Source organism: Grus americana, chromosome 1, assembly GCF_028858705.1.
Source record: "Grus americana isolate bGruAme1 chromosome 1, bGruAme1.mat, whole genome shotgun sequence".
Lineage (NCBI taxonomy): Eukaryota > Metazoa > Chordata > Aves > Gruiformes > Gruidae > Grus > Grus americana.
Window position 1 is genome coordinate 123,590,664 of NC_072852.1, and position 26,675 is coordinate 123,617,338.

At 42.5% G+C, this 26,675-nt stretch overlaps 1 protein-coding gene across 5 annotated transcripts in view; it reads left to right on the forward strand.

Moving 5' to 3' along the window:
* Positions 1–626: 626 nt before the first annotated feature.
* LOC129209666 (amine oxidase [flavin-containing] B-like) overlaps positions 627–26,675 on the forward strand; it is a 73,482-nt gene continuing 47,433 nt past the window's right edge. For all 5 annotated transcript variants that reach the window (XM_054834792.1, XM_054834709.1, XM_054834543.1 and 2 more), the window contains exons 1-3: positions 627–781; positions 19,094–19,188; positions 20,100–20,237. In XM_054834792.1, coding sequence (XP_054690767.1) covers positions 736–781; positions 19,094–19,188; positions 20,100–20,237 — 279 coding nt within the window. In that variant the 5' untranslated portion in view covers positions 627–735. The remainder of the gene's footprint in view (positions 782–19,093; positions 19,189–20,099; positions 20,238–26,675) is intronic.

Genomic DNA, 26,675 nt, shown 5'->3' on the forward strand with positions numbered 1-26,675 from the left:
CGTCCTGTGATCATCTTACTGCCTACTGCTAGCACACCTCCTGGCACTGTTTGGCCCATGCCAACCAGTCCACTCTCAGTGTGGAGGCCAATCTGGAGGAGCACTGATGCATGGCACTGTTGCACGGCACAAACTGTGGCTGGCACAAGATGCTGCTTATTTTGAGGTGCTCTCAAGGAAAGCCCTAACTGGTCTCACAGAGTCCACACCGCCAGCCTTGGCAGCCACAGCCACAGGTCCCCTCTGGTGGCCCCGGGACAGCCACAGAGCAGGCAGAAGCAGATTCCTACATTTCCATGGCCTTTGGAGAGCAGAGGGCTGTGAGCCCGCGGCTGCCGTGCCTCCGGGGCCGCGCTCCTCAACCAGGGGCACGGTCTCCCCCCAAACCCTCCCGGAGGTAGGAGAGAAAATGGCAACGCGCATTGCTGTGGGTGACTGGGGCTGCTGTGAGGGGTCAGCCATCATCTGGAGGGCCAGCGCCCACTCAGCAGGAGCCCCGCTCGCCCCTCTCAGCAGGCCTGCCGCCCCGCGGGGCGGAACCCCTCACCGGGCGGGCCCCGGCACAACCCCGGGAGTGCGGCGGGGCCCGCCGCCGGCAGCTCTCGGCCTCGCACGGGGCGGCGGGAGGCGGTGCCCATCGGCGGGGCGGGGCGGTGTCCGCTCCGCTCGGGGGACGCCAGAGCCGGGCCGGAGCCGCCGCGGGAGGGAGCGAGCGGCCGGTGTAGGGACAGCGCCATGGCCGAGAGATACGACGTGGTCGTGGTCGGGGGCGGCATCTCAGGTGGGTCAGGCGGCTTGGGGGCGGTGGGGCGTCCTGTCAGCCCCTGAGGCGCCGAGCCTGGGCGCCCGGTCGCTGGGCGGGGTGGCGGCACCCGGGGTGCAGTCGCCTTGGGCGCCGTCGCTCGCCGCCCCGTACAGCCGCTGGCCCGCCCGGCGGGGGGAGGCGGCGGTACCGGCGTGGCGGAGCATCACGGCGGCCGTGGGGGAGAGGCTGCGCTGGAGCTCGCCTTCTCCTCGGCCTGAGCCGGTCTCCCCAGGGAAGCCCGAGTTGCGAGCGTATCCCAGCGGGCTCGGTAAGGCTGGCTGAGTACAGTCCCTGTAATTCAGGGGCACTGAATGACACATGGTGCAGGCAGTATTTTATTATTTTTTTAGTTTATTGTTTGTATTATTCTGATTCTTCCACTGTCCAGCCCCAGCATCCCCTGAACCTCTGTAATTGCTGCTGGAGCCCCTGGAAGTTTTGGGCAGGCGAGGCTATACGCGCTCTGCATCCTCTGCGCCCGGTGCTGGGGTGCTGTGCAGAGGCCCTCAGTAACACATGACTAATTTAAATCTTGGGGTGCTTTCTGTTTAGAGCAGGTTGAAGCATAAAGGAAAAATGGCTGAAATCAGCTAGATTGTTTAGTTAGTTTCCAGTTCCGCATTCAGTACCGGACGGATTGGAGAACATAAGCAGTCTGGCAGAAACGGGCAGCAGGCCTGGAACCCTTCTTGCACTGGGTGGCAATCTGCTGTTTTTAACCCAGTCCTGCCTAGAGGAGCTCTGTGCCTGCCCAGAGTGAGTCTCTCTCTCATGCATTTTGTTCCGAGATACACGTGCCCAAATAAATTGTGTATGTGCAGTAGATATTTTTTTTTTCCTGTGCCTTTGACATACCGAACAGTTGCTTTTTGGGCTGTTAGCGTTGAGAGGTATGCGGTGTGATAGCTCCTGTGCTGTATGTTGCTCTCCTCAGTGCATAATGAGTATGCGTACGTCCACAGATGCAAGTAGCATCTCTTGCCAAACTGAAAACAATTTACTCGAGATGTGTTACAAACCATGATTTTAGTCATCCTTTTTTAACATAGCTTTTAATTTCCACTGTTTTTTTAAATATATAATTCTAGATGTCTATTTAACCATTATATTAAGGTATGCAGTGTGCAATTTGAATGATATATGAAATGCAGTGAACAAAATCATTGGCATTATTTCCTAAGGAGGATTCTCTGATAACAAACTGCTGAATAATAATTGAATGTTTCAAGTATGTTTATGTGATTAGCAAAAATTGACTATTGCTTTTCTATAAAGCACAGCTGATTCTGAACACAGTGTTATGGCCAATTTTTAACTGACACCATGTTTTCCAGTGAAAGTCAATTACAGAAAATTAACCAGTGGTAACTATCTATTTATGCCTTCTAAATGGAAACTTTGCTAGTGGTGTGTTTTTGTACAGGAGTATTGCTACAGGTTCCCTCTGTTCCATGAGTTGGAGTGAAAGAGTTAGTGTAACAGCTTTTAATATACCCTTGTTTTTCATAGTTGCCATGGGAATATTTTCATGGCAGGCCTGCACAGCCCACATATGTTTTCCTGAAAGAGCACTCAGAACAGAGCAGCAGTGCTGTGTCGTATTAAATTGTGTGCTTCGCTCTTTGCTACCCGCAGACAGCAGCAAGTAGCAGGGTGGTGGTAAGAAGGAACCTGTTTTCTATTTAATTCCTTTTACACTAAATCTTATACAAAGCACTCTGCTTTCATGCTGTAGCAACTTTTCTCCTGCCCTCACACAGAGGCTTGAAAAATACACACTTTTACAAAAATTACTAATGACTAGGCACCTCTCTTTAGTTACTTTCTTTCAGCTACTATATATGACTCCCGATTCACCCGTCTTCTACCCACATACTTCTCTGCAAATCATTGAGCTTACAGCCAGGTGATGAAACCATGCTTTTATATCTCCTTGCTCTGATTGACGTGCCAAACTGCTGCGGAGATCTATTCTCCTGTCCACTGGAAAATAAAATACATGATTTTTAAAATAACTCACTCGTCGGAGACGAGGTTTGTTACTGCTCCCAATTTGATGTGCGTTCCTTCAGAAAGTCGCTGTTTTTGAGGCACCTGAGGCACAGCCAACTGAGACTTCACTGTTACTGCCTTTAGGTGAGGAAGGCAGCAGTCGGTGCGCGGCTGTAAAACAGCAGAAAGCTCTCATAGCCCTCGGAGTAGGTGTGCTTGAGTTAGCTGCTACAGCCATAGGCAAAACAGGTAATCACAGAAGAAACAAAGAGTTGCTGTGCTGATGTGAGGATGCAAACAAACATGTTGCAGAGGTGCTATTCAGCTCTCTCTTCTTCTGTTTATTTATTTAGGTTAATAAAAGCTATCCATTTGCAGTGCTCTGACCCTCTTTGGCAGTGGTTCTGCCCATCTTTTAAACCCTACTAATTAAATCTGGATAAAATTTAAAGAGTAAATAAACCTGATAATGGAAGAGCAGTGCAGAGGCCTTCGCAACCCTGACAGTCGCTGTTCTTCTCTGAAGGGGCTGATGTTTTATCTAAAGATACCACTTGGTTTGTTGAAAAGCAAAGAATAAAACTAAAGAATTGGCTAATCTAAGTGTTATTTAATGAAAATCTATTCAAAATTAGTCTTCATTAATTTCTTTCAAGTCTAAAAAAAAGGTCTGTGGCTTCTGTGAAGATTTCAGATCATCTCAATACAGTTATTATGACAATGAAGACATTTGAGGAACAGGAGGATTTACTACAGAGTAGATTATTTTTTATGAGTAAAACTTCTGCTAAAGTCTTTGAAATTGTAGGGAATGGGGTAGATTAAAAAGAAATATTTTAGAAGAAGATTTCCTGACTTAAAAATGCATATATGAAACCACTTTGCCACACACTTTATCTAGTGGCACTGTATTTACCTGGTACTAAAGAATATTTTGATAGGAAACATAAAAGGTCCTCACTGAGCTGGAACTTCTGTCATGACAGGTTCTTCTGTTTGCTCAAAGCTCTCTCTTTTTCCTGGAAGGACTCCGTAAGCACGAGGATGGAAATGACTATGAGAAAATGATGAGGTTGTGTCATCAAACTTGCCTATCTTCTTAATTGATTGAGACACCGATGACAGAAATTTTCTTAAAATCAAAACTTGAAATCTGTTCAGAGATTTAATTTGAAAACTTCCTCCACATGTTTCAAAAGTGCCTTCCTGTCCGTGCTTTTGCCATGGGGACCTCTTTCTTTTTTTGTTTTAAAAGAAGTTATCAGATTTGAACCTAATTTTATGCAAGTCCTAATTAAGAAAATGCTTCTCCTAAATTACCGGTGCACAGATTTTACAATTAAAGTGAGATTAATTGATTTTTTTTTCCCCTGAAAAGTAAAGCCTTTTTTTAATTATGGCAAGTGTTATTTGAAGTATATTTAGTGTTTTCCTGTTCACAAGCAATGTGTCATGTTCCTGTAAGTTTAGAACCAAAACCTACTGTAAAATCTTTCTATTGAAATGTTAGGGTTTTAAAATATTTACATACCTATTCTTGTGTTATTTAGATACCACTGTGCTCTATACTCTTACTTTTAAGTCTTGCTTTGTATTTGTATGAAGATCTAATATGCCGTGTAATTATAGTAGTTTTCACTACATCTGTGAGCTAGTTTCAAATTACTTCAAAAAAAAAAAAAAGGTCAGGTGTTTTGGGGGCTATCATCTGAAGATGTTCAATCCATTTTAAAATAGACTGAAGCAGAGGGCAAAATTGTTTTTTCAAAACAAATCTGGGACATGTTATAAGAAAGGTATACAAGAGGCGCATAACCTCCACTACTTACTTCTCAATGTTTTCCTTTTGCTTCCTGGTAGTAATTTACAGTGTCATAATATTCGTCCTTTGAAAAGATAGCTTGCCAAATGAGACGCTATTTTTTTGAGATTACCAGTCAAGTAGTCCTATACTAGATGCCCATCTGGAGAGGAGAAAACCCCAAACCAAAACAAAACGTGGGCATGGATGAAATAGCTGTGCATGCTGAAATGGAATGGACCCATCTGTGGGAGGATTTTGATCCTCTCAGAGGGATACCACTCTCTCCGGGATGCGCTGAGGCAAAAGGAACCCAGGATATTTCCCTGTCAGTTGACATGATGAAGCTTTTCATTCGCATTTTCAATCGTCCATCTCTGTATCTGCCATCAGGGTATTTTTCCGTTTGTATTCGGCTACTGTCATAGCTACTGCAAAGGAATATGAGGCAATTAGATGGAGCCTGCCATTCTACTTCTAGATCTTTCACAAAAAACCTTGGCAATACACAGTAAACAGTGCAGAAAGCACCTGCGTTGTGTTGTGAGATAGTTTGGTAGCCTAGGCAGCAGGGACAGTATTGTAAGTCACTACTGATACATCCTAATTGGTCTGAAAGTTGATTTGATAAGAAGCTTTCCATTCTACCTGCAGGAGCCATCTCATCTCCCAAGGCTCAAAGCAATGCATCATTAAGGAACGCTTTTCCATTAGCTTATTTAATCATTATGAAAGGGTGTTATTAGGGAAAGTTCATTCTGTCTGTTCAGCAAAATGTGATAACCACCCTGGAAGGGGCAAAAAAGGTAAGTTGGGATGGCAAAACTTTGTGCAAGGGATTCCTGGGTGGGTACTATGGAAATAACTGGTGGAGAACCTAAGTTTATATGTAGCAGTTGATGTTAGGGTTACAAACTTCAAAGTCCACAGGATTTTCTTACTTGTACTGCTGAATTGTGTATTTTTTGACAAACCAGATTAGACACAGGAGAAGCTTAAAGTTCTTTGTAAGAAAGTTCAGTCCATTGTTTGCTTGGGCAACCACCCGCAGTGTTGCTTTTAGTTTGTTAGGTTTGTCGGAGTCTAGTCTAGCACTTGACTAGAACCTAATCACACTTCAGGAGGTGGTAGGTATTCATCTGCATTAGTGTATTGGTTTGGATTGAGTGTGTACTGTGAGCAAATCTCCTGGTTGACCCTACGTATTGCTCTACAACGTGTACCACAGAGCAGGCACAGAGCACATGCATTGGATTTCTTTTTGCACAAGACCAAATGGGAAGACATGCTCTAGGAGCTCACCTTTTGAGCTCCAACCCCATCAGCTTGTAAGACCATGCAAGAGCTAGTCTGAAATAAAGCCCCTGTCATGCATATAGTATGGATACTTGGTATTCAGGATACAACTGTTTTACTCTGCAGATCCGCTGTTCTGCACTATTTGCTGACATAGACACTGCAAACTTTCTGTCTTGGGATACTTTTAGTTTTGCAGATCAAAGGTAGCAACATGGAAAGAGCAAACATTTCAATTTTGTGCTCTTCTTCCATGAATACACAGTTAAAAATAATTTACTTGGTCATCTTGACCACAGATGTGTGCCTGCATCCTCTGTCTCCATCCTTTATGTCTTCTCCTTGCCTGCTTTTTTTCCTCTTTAATTTTCTTATAGCATCAAGAGATTGCCAAAAGATCACATTCTGTGTACTTCTGAATTTTGATTTGTTCATTTTACTCTTTGGCACCATCAAGGACAGGAGTAATTTTAAAACCACACGATTCAGTATGCTTCCCCCTGTGTAGCAAGTGACCATAATGTCAATCTCCAGCAAATAGCAAGATGCTCATCACCATAGTGATACGAGTCTGGGTCAAACACTGTTACTCGCAGTCCCAGAGGCTGTGAGGAGCAGCCCACTGCTTTGGCTCCGTTCTGGGTGCGTTCAGGCTGCCTGATGTGATCTCAGGAGTGTGCAAGGACTGAAGGGCAGCTAGTGAGTGAGTGAGTGGAGGTGGTCTTATCAAAAGGTGGAGAACTGTGGCAAAAGCTAGGTAGGCATGTTTGTACTGCCTAAGTAGGCAGCCTGAGCAATGCAGGCTTACACAGCCCTGATAGTCCCAGGGGTAAACTTCCAGCACTGCTTGTAGTATCATAAAACAGCAGAGAATTTGCTCTATATTTACATATCTTACACAGCAGCTAATGACAATGAATTAGGGCTTATGCATAATTTAGTCAATTGAGAAGGCTTTTCTTCTTCAGAAGTTACTATTCTGTATGTAAACAATCCGGGTGATTTTGGCATGCTTCCCACTGGCACAGTTTCCTTCTCTATAGCACAACTGACAGCTATAGTTAAGTAGTTCTGTTACTTAAAGATAAAAAACCATATTGTCTCACTGCCCCTTCCCAGAAAGGGAGTAGCTCACTTTTGTGTTTTGCCTCAGTTCTGTAGCAGCTACTTCACACAGTACACGGATACAATGGTACAGTTTACCATGGTTATAAAAGTTTGCTGAGCAATGCCATAGTGGATTAAATACCTTCCTTTGATTTTTGTTTACAGAAAATGTGTCTTGATTCACTTACAAAGCTCTCAGTTATGTTTCTGACATCAGTCGCCATTCAGCTGGGCTTCAATTTCTTGAGTAAACAGTTTCAGTCATTTAATTTTTTTTATAGCCATTTTTGAACTTAACATGATTTTCCTTCTGGGCTGATAACCTATTTCATCCTTGTAAACTTATGTCAGATATTAAGGTTTTTTGCTGCCTTGTGAGGTGTTTTGCCAAAATGTGATCGCCTATCTAATTGACTACCTTTATTTCCTTACGGACTGATTTGTGTCTAAGGTTTATAATTCTGTAATGTATGATCCTTGTTTAAAGATACTTTTTGCTGATTTTAGTGGTCAATGAGAGTGCACTGCAGTATGTCAGTATTTAAACCATGAATGTCTAGTATTCTTTTAAATAACCCATCCAGGCATTTGCATTTTGCGCAGCCTTTTCTGTCCTGTCACTTTTCTGTTCAAATAGCTTGCTTAAAAGTAATGTCAGTGTGGTTCCTTAAAAACTGTATTTGCTCCACAAACCGTTATTATGACCAGTAGTTGGGTCTGGAGCAGTGTAAGGGAAAAGAAAGAAGAATGGGCATCAATATCATTGCCCAGAGAAGCTGTGGATGCCCCATGCCTGGAAGTGTTCAAGGCCAGGTTGGATGGGGCTTTGGGCAACCTGGTCTAGTGGAGGGTGTCCCTGCCCGCAGCAGGGGGGTTGGAACTAGATGGTCTTTAAGGTCCCTTCCAACCCAAACCATTCTATGGTTCTATGTCTCAGTTGTGAATATCCTGACTTCTGGATAAGTTAGCGAAAAAGAAGATGCTGGAAAGTGCCTGTCAAGCCACAGGGGAGTTGCATTAACTTAGTCAAGAAACAGTGATAATATTGTTTATGGGAAGAGCAGGCTTCCCAGGAGAAAGAGTGACACATTTTCAGGGACAAAGCTGCCCACGGGAATTCAACCCATCTTCTTCTCCCCCATCTCTTCTCTCCCCTGTCTGTCTTTGTGCTGTCCTCACTGCCAGAAAGATGTTTCCACGTACATAGCAAATATGTGGGACTGCTGTCCCCACCCCACCCAGAGCCCCATGGGACTCAGCTGCATGGATATGGAGGGAAGGGGTGTTGATGGCATGAGGAGCATTAGCAGCTATGGATGGAGAGCAGGGAACTGCTTAAGGAAATGACGGGCATCAGAATTTTTGTAGGGAGTCTGTGTGTGTTCATGTAGAAGAAGGGAGGGCAGGGGACAGGATGGGGGAAACACAAAGTGCAGTCCAGTCTGGAAAGTTTAAGACCTCGTGAGCTACTTCTGGTAACTGGTGTATATGGCAAAATACATCATAGATGTGCTAATTTTTAACACTGGCTTAACACTGAAGAGTCTGGCTGTGGTTCGTTACAGCCTCTGACGTCTTGCAGTTACAAGGATTAGGTTATGGTGGTGACCACTGTTTGGCGCTTCATGTTTCAGGTGGTTAAAGAGCTCCATGAAGTTTTAATTACTTTGAAACCTGTTCATTTTATAAATATTACTTTGTACTATTCAACTTCTTCATTTTTTGCAGTTTCCACCATATAACTCAGCTAGGAGTGAGGGGGGTGGGGAGGAAAGATGCCTTTGTAGCCTCCCGCCTGCCAGCCAGCTGGTCTTTATATATGAATTATACCATCAAGATAAAACATTGAATGCAGTCTATTCGGTTGACTGCACACGGCAACAGCTGATCAAACAGCCAGTTCATACTATGCATCATGATTACCTGGATAGCTTGCATATAAACTTGCATCCTGTTTGCTTGAGTGATAGATCTGTGTTTGAATGCATTAAATATTGGAGCAAGACACCTCTTTTGTTCCAACATGAGTTAATTTTTTATAAGGCTAGCTTGGGCAGAGGCTGAATCAGTGAGTTATGCTGAATAGTGAGCAGAAATGAGGAAAGAATCTAAGTTATTTTATTTGTTATCCTGAATATTTCTCTTTTCCTCTATGCTTCCTTCGCCTTTTTTTCCCCTCGTGCATTGTATCACAATGGTACAAATCGAATGGTAACATTTTTTTCTTTCATAACACTGATGTTTTTATGAGTTGTTTGGCTTATAAGACTTTGTCCTGCCTGCACTTAGAGATGGAGGGAAGACAATCACTTGAAAATCTTCTTATTCAGTGATTCCCTTTTGGGCTTCTCTGGATGACATCTATGTTCTCAGTCTTTGGTATCTCAGCTAGGGAATGGTTCATCCTGAGCTGGCCGTCAAGAAATAAAGTGGTCTTTTTGGGATATCAGCAAAGAGCTGGCTGACATATAAAGTGATTATAGAGGATGCTGGGAAGTGTTGTGGTTCATCTTCATTTTTCAGTTGTTCGAATAGATAAAATGTTCACAAATCCTTGTAAGCTTCACTAGCTATTAGTATCTAGCCTGTACGTGTGTGTACACTTACCTACTTGTATGTGTGTGCTATGATGATGATAGGAATTTCCAGAAAGTCACTGGGGTAGGGCTTGGTGGATATTCGAAAGTGACCCTGAAATATGCTTGATATAAATCCATAATTATTAGGTGCAACTGGGTGAAAATAGTTAGCTGAAGATCAAGGAAAACATGAAACAAAATGAATACCCATGCAATGAGGGCATGGTGGCTCTGCTGGGTGCTTTGCTAGCTGCCATGGGAAGTGACCTTCTCTAGATGGATGCCTGTGAGTCACCAGATGCTGAGAAATCTGGGTAGTTACATGTTACTCTCTAATGTCAAGATATGAGAATGATAGTCTGTTTATTTTTTAAGTTCACATCTTCTATTTGATCATGTATTTTGAGCATTTACTTTTCTCAGGGGACTAAAAAAAAAGAATTCTTTGCTTGAGCTCATGCAAGACTTAGCAAAACAGATAAGCATTTATCTTGAGACAAATGCTGCATAATTTTGCAAAATTTTCCAGACATGGCTTAGGTTTTTTGGTTTTTTGGTTTTGTTTTTTTTTCCACATTGCTGTGTATGGAAGGCAAAACTCTTCGTCAGAGTAAATCTTGCTGGCATTTTATTTGCTTGTGTATCTCTTTGTAACAGTAATGCCTAAAAGGATGCTTTTAGTAAACTACCCGTATAATGCCTTACCCGGTTCTTTGTGCTAAGCTTTGTTTGTTCCAGTGGTACAGTATGTTTGTCGTAGTGCTGCCTTGTCTTTCAGTTATCTTTGTCATCTCCTTTGTTTCTTCCTTCTGTTGTGTTTTGAGGCAGCCTAGGTTGGTAAACTAGCGGAAAGGGATGACCTAAGCCAAAGGAGGCCCTGGAATTGAAAGCATGAGATAATACTGCAGTACAGATAATAATAGTAATAGTAATAATAATAACAACAACAATAATGCAATTAACTTTAACTTGTCAGTATATCCTGGGGCCATAACAAAGGACATGCAGAATGTGTTTGGGTTTTTTCACCTGGCTGGAGCCTAGAAACTTTCGACTCTTCCTTTCAAGGTGTGAGGTGGGCATTGAAGGGGTGTACCACTCTGTATGTAAGACATGACAGGTCCATAAAATGAAGAGAATACTGAGTAAATGATTGATACCAGAACTACTGGTCCTTTGAAATGCTGGAGTGCTCAGTTTCATCAATCTATAGTTTCATTGGAAACTTTATATGTAAAAATACAGTGGACATTAAAGGGAAGCCCTGTGCAAGGGCGGAACAGCTGTGGCTTCAGAGCATGAGCCTGAGCACCACCGCACTGAAGGCGCTGGATTTCCACCCAAACACAGCAAGCCATCTTCATGCCATGCTTGGCAGGGCTTGGGCTTAAGGCACCACCACTTTGCTCCTCTCACTTATAACTGACCACTTATCACTGAACCAGGGTACAATGCCCGGGACAAGTGTAGCCTGAATGTTTTTCATGTTGGTTTAAAGAACTCTGCTTAATAAATACTGCTCCTGAACCATGGATGAATCATCCAGGAGCACTGCCTAGGAGAAGAGATCACGTAAAGTTGGAGCTAGAGTCTGTGCTCACGTAACGTTGCAGTAACTCATGGGGACGCTCATACTGACCTCAGTAACAAGGTTACAGAACCAGCGCTCAGATGGAAAAACTCATTGCCTCGGCTAGACAATGAAATGCTGACAGAAATAAATCATGTTTACTCATAGAGTGCTAGGCAGAAATGTTATGTCCTTTGTACAAATATTTTAGGTAAACGTACATTTTAAGCAGCTATGCAGATTGAAAATGTCTTTTTTTGCTCCTTGGAGTTTCTGAAACTGTAATTTTATTAGTATTTTTTAAGTTCTCTAATGTTGTAGGTGTGATATTCATTTTAGTGGCATTCATTGCTGCATAGTGATACAGCTTAGGAAGAGAGAGTATTTCCCCCCCTGGTCAAAATACTTGCATCAAAAAAGAGTTGCTTTGGTACCTTTCACTGTACTGTTCAGCACGTGGAGGTAAGGCATTGAGAATAGCCAAGAGTGACAATTTACAGAGACCCAGCTCTGCCATGGTTTTAGGTTCCGAACTGTAATTTTTGTATCTTTATTCCATGAGATTGAGTCAGATATGTAAAGTACCTTTGTAAAGGTGGCCCAAATTAGAGAAGTTAATAGGTTACCTTCACCCTGAAAGCATATGGATGTAGGTGAGGGGCTAAGTTAATAAAAGGTATTGTCAGGTTGCAGTATCTTGTTGTCCTTGCAGCCCTTTGCTTTTCAGAAGTATTGTCACCTAGACAATTCTTGGAGCAATCTGGATGCTGTGTACCTTGTCTTGCAGAGGACTAAGAAAGCAGTGAAGCAGGAAAACTGACTGTTATTCATGCTCACCATTTTTGATAGCACTGTGCCAGCCTGATGTGAACTGAATTGCAGGCAGCGTGCTCTTAGCTATCCCTGTTGTAGCGCTCCTGTTACAATTCTGAGCATGTACTTTGAATTTTTCACAAGAGCAAAATCCCTTGACCTTTCCATAATGTGAGGAAAGTTACAAAAAATGCCTCTATCACCTTAACTCACCCAGACCCCAGGCCAATGTTAGTTTTGCTTTTTTGTTGTTGTTGTTTTGTTTTTTATTTTGCTTACAATCCTTATCTATAATGCCTTACAGGCATTACTGTCTCAAGCCATTATTTCAATTAAAACATTTTAGCTGGCTAATGATGAGTGACAGAGGTAAAGGTGACCAGTGCCAGGTTCAATCTCTCAGTGGCAGAGCAGTAATCGGATTGTGTTCATTAGAGCAGTCAACACAAATGAAAACAATGCTATTAAATTGCAGTTTCTAACGCAGTAATGCAATAAAGAAACTGTGGAAGATTTGAAGGAGAAAACCCACTGGTGCAAAATGGCTGCTTAGCTGCAGGTAAGTACATGCCTTTTCTCTGGTTCTGCCCTCCATCCCTTCAATATCGCAGCCGTATGCAAACTGTATTGCGCTAATGGCACTGAACTGGCAGGATGTTTTTGGGACATCTCTTAAAAGGAGGTCAGAGAACCCTCAGTATAAACAAGGAGGCTTTTTATATGAACTTTATAGTAATAAGGTCTAAGCAACAGCAAACATGATTCTTCCATTAACTGATCTAATTTTTAGATGCTTGGAACTTACCCAGAGGCTATTACGGGTTGAAGGAGTGTTTTTCTGCATCCCCCAAAATTTACCTCAACTGCTTGGGTCATATCCCCTTTATTTCTTCCAATTACCCTAGGTCAAACGCTGCAATTGTGTTGACCACTAACAAAGGGGCTCTCCTCAAGAGTTCTGTCATGTTAAGACAGATGGATTTTGTTTCACTGGGTACAGTGCAGCAGTTTTGGTCAAACTCATTTATGTATTTACTGTATGCATTTTGTATGTACTTCTGAGAAATGGAGAGTCAGACATGGTAGGTAAGGACTGCTGTACGGAGACAACTAATAGTGAGAGAAGTTGTATTCCCAATGTGATTCCCCAGCAATGCCGGCTTCTATAACTTTGTGTAGTTTTTGACAGATTTGCTGGTTTTTCTTAACATTTCAGCTACTTCAGGTTTTGTGATTTTTGTGAGACTCACCACTTAATGAAGAAAAGAAATTAAATTCCTGGCCCCCCGGTCAAAACGAGACTTAGACTCAAAATAAAGAAGACGAATACAAATCCTGAGACTTCTAAAATAACACCTTCAAGATGTTAAGTGTCCGTGGACAGAGGTGGTCTGACTAATATTTTTGAATACTCATGTTAAGAAATACTTGGGTTCATTTGCTTTAGTGTCCCTGAGCTCAACTCTTACTTGTTTATATATAATAAATTATGGTATGTTTCCTTTTGTTGCTATCAGTCTTGTGAAACATTTTTACATGCCACAATTTCTCCATTCACCCCAGGGCAGAGGACTGTGCTTGTTCAGCAGGCTGAGTCATTATGACATTTCCAAGGTGCATTTTGTGACAGATCCTCACGTCGAGCCTCGTGCTATGTTTGTTTACTGCCCTGCACCTCATTAGGAATGCTCAGGCCTGGGAAAACCAGGTGTTTGCCCCTGCTCGAACACATGATGTCAAGGGAGATGCTGTCAGCAATTAACCAAGCCAGTGTAGAGCTTCTTCACACATTTATATCCAAGTTGTGGAGGCACAACAAAGGTAAAAATCAGCTCCTTGCCTGTTTTAAGTGTGTTGGATGTTTCTAACCTACATGTACAGCCAATGTTTGTGTGCAAGACTCAAGTGTCTGGCATCTGGTACAAATGTTAAAACTTCCCTGGGTGGTACTTTGTAAACATATCTTTGGTGTTAAGATAAATAAATAAAGAGCAGGAGAGAGAAATACCAATACATTTCATGAATCTGAGGAAATCTAGGTGTGAGACATCTAAGTTCTGCAGTAAGACCTGCAAGTAAGTACAGTACAAATATGATGGCAGCCTTTCTTTCTGTTCAACTTATAGTTTTAGTTGGAGAGAGAAATTTTTAAGGTTATAAAGTAAACAAATTTTTGACAGCCATCTTAGAAACTATTAAATGAATGCCAGTGGCTTAGAGGCTCTTTCTTTGCCCCCTACATGAATTTAAATTTAGAATTTGTAGATTATTTTTATAGTTGCATATATGAGAGAGAAGAGATTTTGTTGTTGTTGTTCTTAGAAGGGAGATAATAAACATGGGGGAACATGATAAAGTAGTGAATAATACAGAGAAGGTACATCAGGAACTGTGGGAATGCCTTCAGAAATAAACTTTATTTACAGCTTTTTAATCTACCCCCCTCAAGGTTACCCACCCTGTCCCTTGTACACTGCAAGGGAATTGGGTGTAGCCTGATGGAGAAATAAGAACTTGCTGATGGGTTTGCTGTTGTGTATTGGCTGTCTAGCCATCCAGCATATGACAGAGGTATTACATGAAAAAAATAACTATAATGGAAGAAGGCACAAGTATCATTTAGAGAAGCATCAGAGATGTAACTTCCAATCATGTCCTTTCCAGTGAAATTTTTGTGGAAATGCTAAGGTAAAAGGATATTTCAGTAAATTTGCTGATTCCAGGCAGAATCACACTGGTGCTATGAAATTTCAACCATTTTTTAAAAAATCTACTTTAAAATTTATTTTTTTTTAAAACATCAGGTGTGTTTGACTCTAGAGCTTCATTGTAGCCCATAATACCTGGAGGTCAGATGAAAAATGTGACTCTTGTCACATTTGTCAATCCAAACAGGAGTTTGGATTCTGCCCTAGTACAGAAATTTAAATTTCTCTCTTACAAAAAAAAAAAAAAATCCAAATTAGTTGTTTTTCTTAATGTAAGCAAGCTGTTAATGCTAGGAGGTAAGGTTATAATGAAGCCGTTTAATCAAATGATGCAATTTAAGAAGTTTAGCAGGTACAGATATCTCAAACAGGAAAGAAATAAGTTGAAACTGAAAATGAAATAATTATTGTGATTATTACATCTGAGTAAGATCCTTGTGAATGCAGAGTGCTGCGTGATGGAGAAGCGATTTTCGTGGCTTGAACTTGCATTATAAAATTCTGGGGGAGGCAATCTCTCGCCAATATCTCCAAATGGCTGCGGTTGGCTACCGGGTTGCTATGGTAACGGATGAAGGCTTGCCTGGTTAAACATCATCTAAGCACAATGGTATTTTCAGTCTGGGGCTTCAAATAAGACCTATCATCTTGGCTTCTTTGTCGTCTGCATTAATTATCTGCCTGTTGATTCTCTGAGCAGAACTGCAGGTGAGGCTGCTTAACCATATGTTTTCCACTCTATACGTGGCGCTCTGTTGCCCCTTGAAGAAAGCTGACCTGCGGTGGAAACTGGACCCAATTACTGTCCTCTGCAAAGTGGTGGCGAAAGTGGTCGAGCCCTTATATTGCAATTCAGATCTGATTCTGTTGAAATGCTCCTGGAGGAGGGAAAGGTGCCGCCGGGTGACAAAACATTGTGCATGAAATGGGAGTAGCAAGAGCATCAGTCACATTTTCGGATGGACTTTACATTTGAATGTGGTGGTTTGCCTCACTTGTGAGCAACAGGGACAGTTTTAAAGATCTGCCTTTTGTTAGTGCTGTGCGAGGGAGGTAAACCAGAAGCAGTGCTGAAATGTGTGAAACTTGTGAAGGGTTAAACTTCTCAAGAGGAAATCTTACATCATGTATGACAATTTTTTTTCAGGCTTTGCTTCACAGGCTTCGTGCATGCTCTGTTTGTGGCAATTGGTGTATTAAGCACAGAGAGGCCACTCTGACTCTTGCCCAGAAAAGAGGTTGTGGTTTGTGGGAGTTTCCTGCAGCAATTCTTAGTTTCTGAAAAGCAAACCTCAACTGCGTGCGCCACTATTCATGTGCTAGTATTCATTTCCATTTTAATATGTTTTTGTTGCTGTTCCTGACACCTTATCTATCCTTGTATCACTTTGGCTCAGAGCTTTCCCTCTGCAACATCTAGTCCTCTCCCTGTTATTATAGTAACAGTCCAAGAGCCCATTTGGGATCTTGGGTCCAGCTCCAGGGAACAGGTGCGGGGCGATGTGGCAGTACCCTGATTCCAAATGTGTGAGATACCAAAAATAGCAAAATTCCTGCCTGTCAATATTGCACTGTAATGTGGTATCTGTGACAGCAGTCTTGCCTTAATCCTGCACTGTGCATGCTACGAGGTCCTATCTGGTCCTTCACTGTGCCATTTGACACTCCTGAGCTTCTGCCTTCACTTCTTACACCTTTTTCCCCCAGTTACGTTATTAGCATCTCTTAGTGATGAGGGAGAGGAGCTAGAGGTAGGCTGTGTTCCCTGCCTTTGTCAGCACTTATCTGCATAATTTCTCCAGCGAAACTTTGGACCAGAAGAGAACTGTCATGTAGTTGAGAGAAGGGGGTGAACCACCAGCCCTTGGAAAGGAGTAAATGGTGCTTATTTTGGCAACCTTGTAGGCTGCAAGTTTCACTATAGAGTCCAGCCCCAATGACACATTCCTGCCCCTACAGAGATCTGATCTGCTGGAGAATGGGCATGGGGCAGTGAGATATTAATAACCCCGATCCTCCTCTCAACGCTGGCTTGTTTTTTTGTATTTGCATCAGGAAAGAGCTAACTGCTATCCATCTCTAACAGGTACATCTCTAAATGTATAGAGGGGGGAAAAAAAAAAAGCGGCACCTGCCCCAAAATAAACAGTAGGGACTAAATAGTAACTAGGTGAAATAGGGTGTATGAAAGGCACATAAGGAAACAAGGAGGTGGTATCTCGGCTGACCACTGCGAATTGGCTGTTTCAGTTGAGTCTAGAGAGCTATCCTTTCACAAGCTCCTCTGTCTATTCAGCTCTTGGGAATAAACTGCCTTTGTTGCCAGCTGGACTGAAATGTTTATTCATTAGATTTTAATAAGGAAAGTCAAATCTCATATTCCTTAATCAGTGTTGGTAACTGAATATTATTAATTGATTAGTCAATACCTGTTAGCATGATAAGCCAAAAGAAACCTGCAGTGAAAACAGCCTTCAGATTATATATTCATTCTGTAAATTATTAATCACTACTATTGATCCTCTCCCAGCTGATGAAATATTTGTCTCTTATGAACAGCAGCTTTTTTTTTCTTTAACTGGCAAGCTATATTTATTTAGGAGTTTTGTTGCCTATTTTTCCTTCAGGAGCCAATCATTTTTTGCAAGTTGTTTGAAGGGGTGGTCTGTGTTTGCGTACCATGACTGTTTTCTGTATTTTGTTCTTGCTTGGTATCCTCAAATATTTGTGAGTGTAGTCAAGGCCACTGATCCAGTCAGATGTTTTTGCAATATAATTTCCTCAGTAAGGAAGTATGGAAAGACCTTTATCAGCATCATTACTGATTTTCTCACTAACACTTATGTGAAAACTCAAGATAAATAAGCCCATGAAGCTAGAAATAAAAGCAGGACAGTATGATCTTTTAATGGAAACATCTGCTGCTTTTCTTCAAAAAATGTCAAAACCTTTCGATAGATAGGTCTACACCATTGTCTCTTTTTTACAGATGGGGAAACAAAGAGCTTAAGTGATTTAAACAGCACAGTGCAGCAGGTTCACTGCAGTGCAGGGAACAGGACCTGGTTCTCCTACTCCCAAGCCGCTAGTTGTTGATCAGGGTGTTCTGTAGCACGTTTAGTACCTCTCATTAATATTCTTTCTGTATCCAGGGCTGCTATATTTTCTTCATTATCATTTCATTCAGTCCTGCCATGCTAGCTTTGGCCATCTGTTTTTCCTGCCAGCGCTTTTGCCATTTCTTCCATGGCTGCCTTATGGTTGGAACAATCTCTTTGGATGACTCCTTCTCAAAAACTACATGTACTAGGCACAGAGAGGAAACATTGCCTTCTGATGGTGAGAAGGCAGAGGGCCAGAAAGGATAGCTAAATTCTGATGTATGAGTGTGGCTTCCAGCCTGGCCTGTGCTGAACTTTCTTCAACACATCCTGTCGGTTCGAGAGGATGACGTAACCCTCTACAATATATCTCTTGTCGTCCTACTAGAAATGTACTGTCATGTGGCCAAAGTAAGAACCTCATTTTATACAAATCTCTGTGTGCTGAAGTAAAAGGTATAGATGATCTTAAGAAGTTGAGAGGTTGCAGGCTGTATTCCCTCCGTGTTGTGCACCCTTTCTAATTCCCTTCATTTCCATAGTGGCTTGACATACTTGCTGCAGGGCCTAACGCTAATATTTTCCTCTGCAATTATGAGGATTTATGGCATCAAAACTGAAATGAGATGTTCCCTCCTGTATTCCCATTGTTCTCTCTCTTCATGTCTCAGCTTCAAGAATTACAAGATGGAAATAAAAGTGTATGAAGAAAATGGATGAGGAATGAAACTTTTTTTTTTTTTAACACTTACCCATACTTTTTCTTCTTGCTGCCACACACAAGCGCACATTCTGTCTCTTCTGAGTCAGACCACGTGTTCTTCAGGAGCAAAAACTTGTGACCTGACTGTGTGGGAACTTTGCTTTAAAATATTCAGAGCTGGAAAGCAGAGACTTACAACAAGCTTCAGGAAAACTTCTGAAATTTAGGACAGTCCTAATAAAACTTCATTTCTTCCATTGTTTTTGTTGGGGTTATAAAACACGACAGGCTGATGTTAGAAAACAGAAAGCTGTCCTCCCCAAGTTCTCTGTCTTGCTGGATGACTATCATAACAAGTGCTGGCTTATGCATCAGAAGAGCCGAGCATGTGGTGCAAAAGGTGCTCAGCACAATTAAAATTTAACCACACTGGGTTTTTTTCAGTTCCATTTCATGATTATTGGGGTTTTTTTTAATTCCACCTCACCCCCCTGGCAGTGTTTGAATGAAAAATTCAGGATTTGGATGGATAGCTATGTGAGTGTTTACATGTCAAGTCACAAAAGCCATGGAATGCATATACAGAAGTGTTCTTCAATTGTTCTTGTTATCTTTTAGGTCTCTCAGCAGCCAAACTGCTGACTGAGTCAGGCTTGAACGTGGTGCTGCTGGAAGCCAATGACAGAGTTGGTGGAAGAACTTACACCATAAGGGTAATTACCTCCAGACCCATTTATACTACATATACATGCATGTAGTATATACTGTATATATGTATAATTACACACATGTATGGTGTATGTGTATATATTTGTATAGTATACATATACCATATGAATAGTGTACGTAAATGTATTTATCTTTCCTGCTAGAGGACCTTCTTGAGGGAAACTTTCTAGAGCACTAGCAGGTGGGAAATTTCCTGATATTGTACTAGCAAGAGTAGGGAAAGGCTGGCATGATGGTGAGGACAGAATATTTCCATGTGATCTGCAGGTTCTGGAGTCATCAATCCTTTCCTCTGGGAAGGAGAACATGATTAGCTAAGTTTCAAAATCATTTTCACTCTCTACGAAAAACCACCTGTAAGGCCAACCATGCCATGAAGAGCCTTAAGCTGAACAGTAACAAGCCCCGTGAGCAGTGTTGTAGGCTAGAGGAGTGGCAGGGTTGGCTGGGAACTAGAAGCAACACGTCTCCCTTCACTCTACCTTCTGCCTGACCTTGACCTGGGAGACCCTCTCCCACTCTGCTCATTAGAAAATCTTACCTCTGTTACTTTCTAGTACAGTCAGAACTAGTCATTGGCGAGATGCCTGACTGAGCAAGAAACACACAGATGTCTCTGTCCTTCTCTCGTGTTTATTAAGGCTGTAATGTAACAACATGCCAACTAAGCTGGTTATGAAATCTTTATCTGAGATTCTCGGTAGTTGCCACACCAGAACTCTACCAAAGAATTGGAATTTTCCATGGGGAGAGGAATCTTGGCCAAAATGTTCTGAAGTATTTCACTTAAAGAATTCCTCTGGATTGCGCTTTTAACTTGTGTATTATTTACAAAGGACTTTTACTTTTTTTAATCTTTTTTTTCCCCTTTTGTGTATTTTGTGTGGTAAACTAGAATAAACAAGTTAAATATGTGGACCTTGGAGGAGCTTACGTGGGGCCAACACAAAATCGTCTCCTGCGATTATCTAAAGAGTTAGGAATAGAGACGTATAAAGTGAATGAAGTTGAGCACCTAATACACCATGTCAAGGTAAGATGCTGTCAAGCATGCTGCTGCAGACAGGCAAGTTGTAGTGATCTCCTTTCTCATTGCTTTCCATCCATGCTACAATGGAGTATACCTGTTTAAGTATGCATCATGTGAGTTTCTTGGAGAAAAATAAGTGTGTTGGTAATGAAGAAATCATACCAATTACTATAGGCATGCACATGTAGTTGTGTACCCTGTAGACACATCCTTTTAGCTGATGCCTTGGTTCAGGTCTGAGCTCTTAGTTAAAAGCTCTCAAAAAGCTTCATTGTTTATGAACACTACAATTGTAACTCTTCTGTACAGGTCAGCTCTCATATACACTGCCCAAGGTGTCTGAAAGTCACCTTGGTCTGAAAGGACCTTTCAGAAGTCCTAGAATTATCTTCAAGCAGGCTGAAAGTTTCTCAGGATGGGCTTCCTAAACCAGTGATAATTATCCTGACTGGAAGAAATATGAGGCGATAAGTCTGGTTTTGCTGATGGGGAAACTAACATGCAGAGTAGCAAAAGGCATTTTAATAGTAATTGCAGAAGGCTCTGGGAGTCAAACATTCTTGTGGAGGCAGATCTAAACGATCTGTTCACAATCTGAAACAGGACAGCTATGGCAAAGCTGTTAAAAAGCCCACGTATTCTCAGTATTTGTACTATGCTTTCTCCAAAAGAGCATCCTTTCTCCTTTCCTGATATAGAGCAGTGTTGCACTCCCACAGAAGGGAAACTTTCTATGTTGATCCTGAGGAAATTAACATTGAGTTTCATTATATGCTTGTGAAAAGCTATTGTGCAATGACTGGCAAAATATTTATCAGATAGTAGTTATAGTGTTTGATCAAAGGTTAAAGAAAACATTGACAGATTTTAAAACAGCACTAGAGAAAAGATGCTTTGCCATATGTTTTCCAATATTTTTCCCACTCAATTGTTATAAAAAAGAAGTGTGTTCTCAAAGTGCTTTGCTATGGTGACTGTCCACAATTACTTCTTCTGTGGTAGAACTGATTGGTACATCCACACTGTTCTGTTTTGTGTGCCTCTGGCATCATCCTCAAAGCCAAATTTTCTGCTTGTTCACACTATTTAGCCTTCAGAGTCTCCTCAATAGCAATAGGAGGTCATGCCATGAGGGGAAATCTTAATGGTAGAAGACAATTGACATGGCCAGTCAGGATGACCAGCTCTCAGGACAACCTTGCTATCCTAGCATGGGGGCATTCCAAAATTCTGCCAGAAGTCACTGAAGCCAAAGCTGAAGCTGACGTGTGGGCCTGATTTATTGTCAGCGGCCTGCCAATGTCAGACCCCATTTTCTTTTAGGATCTCTAGGAACCAGCTTGTGGGGGGATATTGGTGTTACTATGCTGGTTGAAATAGCCTTTTGTTTTCCAACAGGCTTTCAGAGTGAGGAAAACAGAGAATGGCACAAAAGTAGAAGTTTGGGCTCTTGCCCAGGACAATCAGTCTTTGCCTTGCCCACAAGTGTCTTATTGCATGAGTTGCCAGAGGTTGCATGTAGCCTTTTACTGTCATCTATGGATAACTTTTAGCCCAGGGCGGTGAGTGCTGGTGTGAGTCAAGGCTCTCAGCTTTCCTCCCTACCCAGCACTGATGGGACTTGCTGGCATTCAGGGACATATCCCAGGCTGGCAGAGAGAGGCATGCCTTGGCTTTGTATATTGGGCGTAGAAAGGGCCTTGAATTGAGACACTAAGGCATTAGGACACAAGTCCAGGCAATCTATACAATAGTATGACTTGTATATGGAAATCCAGAGGTGGGGGAAGACACTCTGCTCCTGGAGACATTCAAGCCATCTAAGCCTGGAGATATGGGGTGCTTGTGACTTTGGTTAATGCCCGCATCTGTGCAAACAGATCCTGGGGGAGCTGCGAGGAAGGCTGAGGGCCTGGGCTTGCACTCATGTGCCTGTGCCAAGACCTACTAAGAGATCATAGAATCATAGAATAGTTTCAGTTGGAAGGGACCTTAAAAATCATCCAGTTCCAACCCCCTGTCCTTGGGCAGGGACACCCTCCACTAGACCAGGCTGCCCAAAGCCCCATCCAACCTGGCCTTGAACACTTCCAGGGATGGGGCATCCACAACTTATCTGGGCAACCTGTTCCACTGCCTCACCACCCTCACAGTAAAGAATTTCTTCCTGATATCTCATCTAAATCTACCCTCTTTTAGTTTAAAGCCAGTAGCCCTTGTGCTGTCACTACATGCCCTTGTAAACAGTCCCTCTCCATCTTTCCTGTAGCCCCCCTTCAGGTACTGGAAGGCTGCTAGAAGGTCTCCCCGGAGCCTTCTCTTCTCCAGGCTGAACAACCCCAGATGTCTCAGCCTGTCTTCATAGGAGAGGTGCTCCTGCCCTCTGATCAGCTTTGTGGCCCTCCTCTGGACTTGCTTCAACAGGTCCCTGTCTTTTTATGTTGGGTCCCTCAGAGCTGGATGCAGTACTCCAGGTGGGGTCTCACGAGAGTGGAGTATCACACTCATAGATGACACGTTATGTGCTTAACATATGCCGGGGGATGACGATAATTAGTGAGTGATCTCTCCTTGTCCTTATCTCAACCCGTAAGCTTTTTGTTATACTTTTTCTCCCCTGTCTAGTGAACGAGGGGAGTGATAGAACAGCTCTGGTGGGCACCTGGCCCCCAGCCAGTGTCAACCCACCACAAGCATCCATGGCAATTTGATGCAGGCAAGTGGCTCGGTCTGAGTGCTGGCAGGCATGTGCGAGATTTGCACGACACCTTACACAGCATCATGGAAAAAGCTGCCCTGGAAGGGACCCTTGGAGGTTCCTACTCCACCCTGGGCGTGAAGCAGTGTCTTCCTCATAGTTACGCTAGGTTTCTTGGGGCCATTCCCAGTCAAGTGTTGAAAGTCTCCAAGGAGAGAGATGCCACCTGCTGTCTGAGGTGCTCCCAAGGCATGCTAAGAGCCTGCAGGTTGGGTTCAGAGTTTGTAGGCTCCAGCTCCCAATGTGGCTGCATGTCGGAGAGCTCCTGAAGACAGGAGGGAGAGAAGTGTGTGCCAGGACTCCCGGGTAGCCAAGCAGAAAGTAGAAAGAGAAGATATTAGAGAGTCAGTAGCTCCTCCTTTGAATCTCCTAATTTCACTCATTTAAAATCTTTTATTTCCTCTTTGCTTCTGTGTTTATACAACCGTGGAAAAGTATTATCATAGCTGAAGAATAACTTGCAGTTAAAGAATTGGAAGATGAACAGCATATAGTAAACATACGCATTGTTTTGTGGTGAAATCGATGTAATAATCTTCAGCCTTTTGCATTTCATGTAACTGTAATACATTCCTTAAAGATCTCTTACTTTCAGCCATGTGGCTTGCCCATGTGTTCCCTGAAAATGGGCAGTGTTCTGATGTGCTCCCTGAAATTTAAGTACTACTCTCAAGTCATAGCTTGCAAATCGGATTCCAAAGCATACAAAGGTCTGTTACCCTTGCATGTATTTGAATTCACTTGCTGACCCACGCGTTGTGACTGCAGCCAAATCTAATTAAATTCTGGACCACAACTTTCCCTCTGAACCCAGAGAGGCAATGAAACCTAAAGGTTTTAATTCTTCTCTTGCTACACAATCAGGCATCACAGTGCATCTTGTAAAATCAGCTGCTGTTTTTACATATACCCAAAGGCAAAATCAAGCCTTTCATAGTTAATTAAATTCATTTTAGGGGCTTTTTAGTACAAGTAATATATGCAGCTTCTTTGTACTACAAAATGAAAAGAATGCATTTTGTTGATCTCTGGGTGGGTCTTTGCTAATTAGGCTTTACCAACTTGATTGGGTTGTGTGGGTTTTCCCCTTTAATCTTTTTTTAATGTCAGGTTCTATCATGAGATTATTTTTGGTCTCACTTATATTGTGTGTGATATCTTCACAGAAACTTGAAATTATATTTCTTGCCCTACTTTTTTTTTTTTTTCTCCACTTGTTAAGCAGCCTTTTTCACAGTCTTTGAAAGGAAAAGAATGTACTAATCTCCTTTGTGTAAATACTGGTTCATCAGCCTTAGTGAGAAAATTAGTATATCTCTGCAAGTAGTAATTGGCAGGCAAATTGCTGCCAGAACACCATTGCTTTTCAATAGCATAACTGAAGTTAGGATCATAAATCCAGATTTAAGAAGCAAAAGCAGAAGTATCTGAGAAGTCATCATCTCCTAACAGTGTTCCCATTGGACTGGTAAGCAGATGTAAAACCCTTCTTAAAATAACTTTTCCTTAGCTGTCCAAGAGAAGATTCCTTAGGTAGGTAGATTTGCAGCTTCTGACTGGTGGTGTTTATTTTCCTCACCAAAATGACAGCTTTTGTCTTAGAAAAACAAACCAAAGTATATATAGTCCAGGTAATTTTTACCTTTGCCATGTAACAGCCCCTGGAAAGAAGTGTTGAAATATGAAGACATGTCAATTATTGTGAGGGTTTAATTATCAACATATTTTCTTCATTAATTCAAATTGCATTTCACTTTTGTGCAGTCCCAATAGCCATGCAAACTTCTTGCATTTTAAAACGCCAATTTATCAAATGTTATTAGATGTAACACAGGTTCCTTTGCTAAGTAAGATAACTGTGGAAATGGTTTACTCTGCTACTCTAAATCTGTGTAAATAAACATTTCTTTGTATGACTGGTTTGCCAAATTGATCTTTTTAGAACTTGATTCCTTCATATACAGTCAGGATGATCTACCCTTTGTCCTGCTGTGGTGCCAGCTGAACACCCTCTGATTCCATTTTCGCTGATGGAGAGCTTGCATGGAAACCTGGCAACGCAGACTGGCAACGAGACTCCTCTTACTGGCTACATTAGACCAACAAAGCTTGTTTCTCAAAATCTAGTTGTCAGCCTGTGGTAGATCCCCCCACTGCCATTGATGCTCATTGTCATTTTTTTCCAGATGTTTTTTCCACCAGAACTTTCTGTGGGATAATGCCCCAGATTATAGCATTGCTGCTAGAAAGTGGTAGTAACATTTATTCCTTTTAATCTCTGTGTTGTCTCAGTGCAGAGTGCGGATAGTGCTAACAGCTGGCTTAGGTACCTGGCTATTTTGACAGTGTATTGCACCTGAAATATTCCTCCTGCAGTGGTAAATGAGATAAATCCTGCTAGTTGTTTCCTTAGCACCAAAAGGCAGGCTTGGCATTGCGCACATCCAGGGTGGTCTTTCAGGTTAAAATGGTGGGTGAAATATGAAGCATCCTCTCCCTACTCACTGGACTTTTTAAGAGTGAGTTGCTGATTATTTCATTACCTCAATTAAGTTCCCTGTAAAAGAATGGAGTTTCCTCATACCCATTCAGCTGCCAGCAGCGCTGGCTAGAGTTGTCCAAATGCATGTCATGCCATCTTCAAGTTTAGCACAACTTTTATGCAAGTAGAATCACAGAATCATAGAATCGTTTAAGTTGGAAAGGACGTTTAAGATCATAGAGTCCAACCGTTAACCTAGTATTGCCAAGTCCAGCACTAAACCATGTCCCTAAGCACCACATCTACACATCTTTTAAATACCTCCAGGGATGGTGACTCAACCACTTTCCTGGGTAGCCTGTCCCAGTGCTTGACAACTCTTTCAGTGAAGAAATTTTTCTTAACATCCAATCTAAACCTCCCCTGGCACAACTTGAGGCTGATTTCCTCCTGTTTTGTCACTTGTTACTTGGGAGAAGAGACCAACACCCACCTGGCTACAACCTCCTTTCAGGTAGTTGTAGAGAGCGATAAGGTCTCCCCTCAGCCTCCTTCTCTCCAGGCTAAATAACCCCAGTTCCCTCAGCTGCTCCTCATCAGACTTATGCTCTAGACCCTTCACCAGCTTCATTGCCCTTCTTTGGACATGCTCCAGCACCTCAATGTCCTTCTTGTACTGAGGAGCCCAAAACTGAACACAGGACTCGAGCTGCGGCCTCACCAGTGCCGAGTACAGGGGGACCATCACTTCCCTCGTCCTGCTGGCCACACTGTTTCTGACACAAGCCAGGATGCTGCTGGCTGCCTTGGCCACCTGGGCACACTGCTGGCTCATATTTCAGCTGGCTGTCAACCAACACTGCCAGGTCTTTTTCTGCCAGGCAGCTTTCCAGCCACTCTTCCCCAAGCCTGTAGCGTTGCCTGGGGTTGTTGTGACCCAAGTGCAGGACCTGGCACTTGGCCTTGCTGAACCTCAGACGGTTGGTCTCTCTTCCTACCCTCAAGCAGATCAACACTCCCATACAATTTGGTATCGTCTGTGAACTGACTGAGGGTGCACTTGATCCCTTTGTCCAGATCATTGCTAAAGGTGTTAAAGAGAACTGGCCCCAGTACTGAGCCCTGGGGAACACCACTTGTGAGCAGCCACCAACTGGATGTAACTCCATTCACCACAACCCTTTGGGCCTGGTCACCCAGC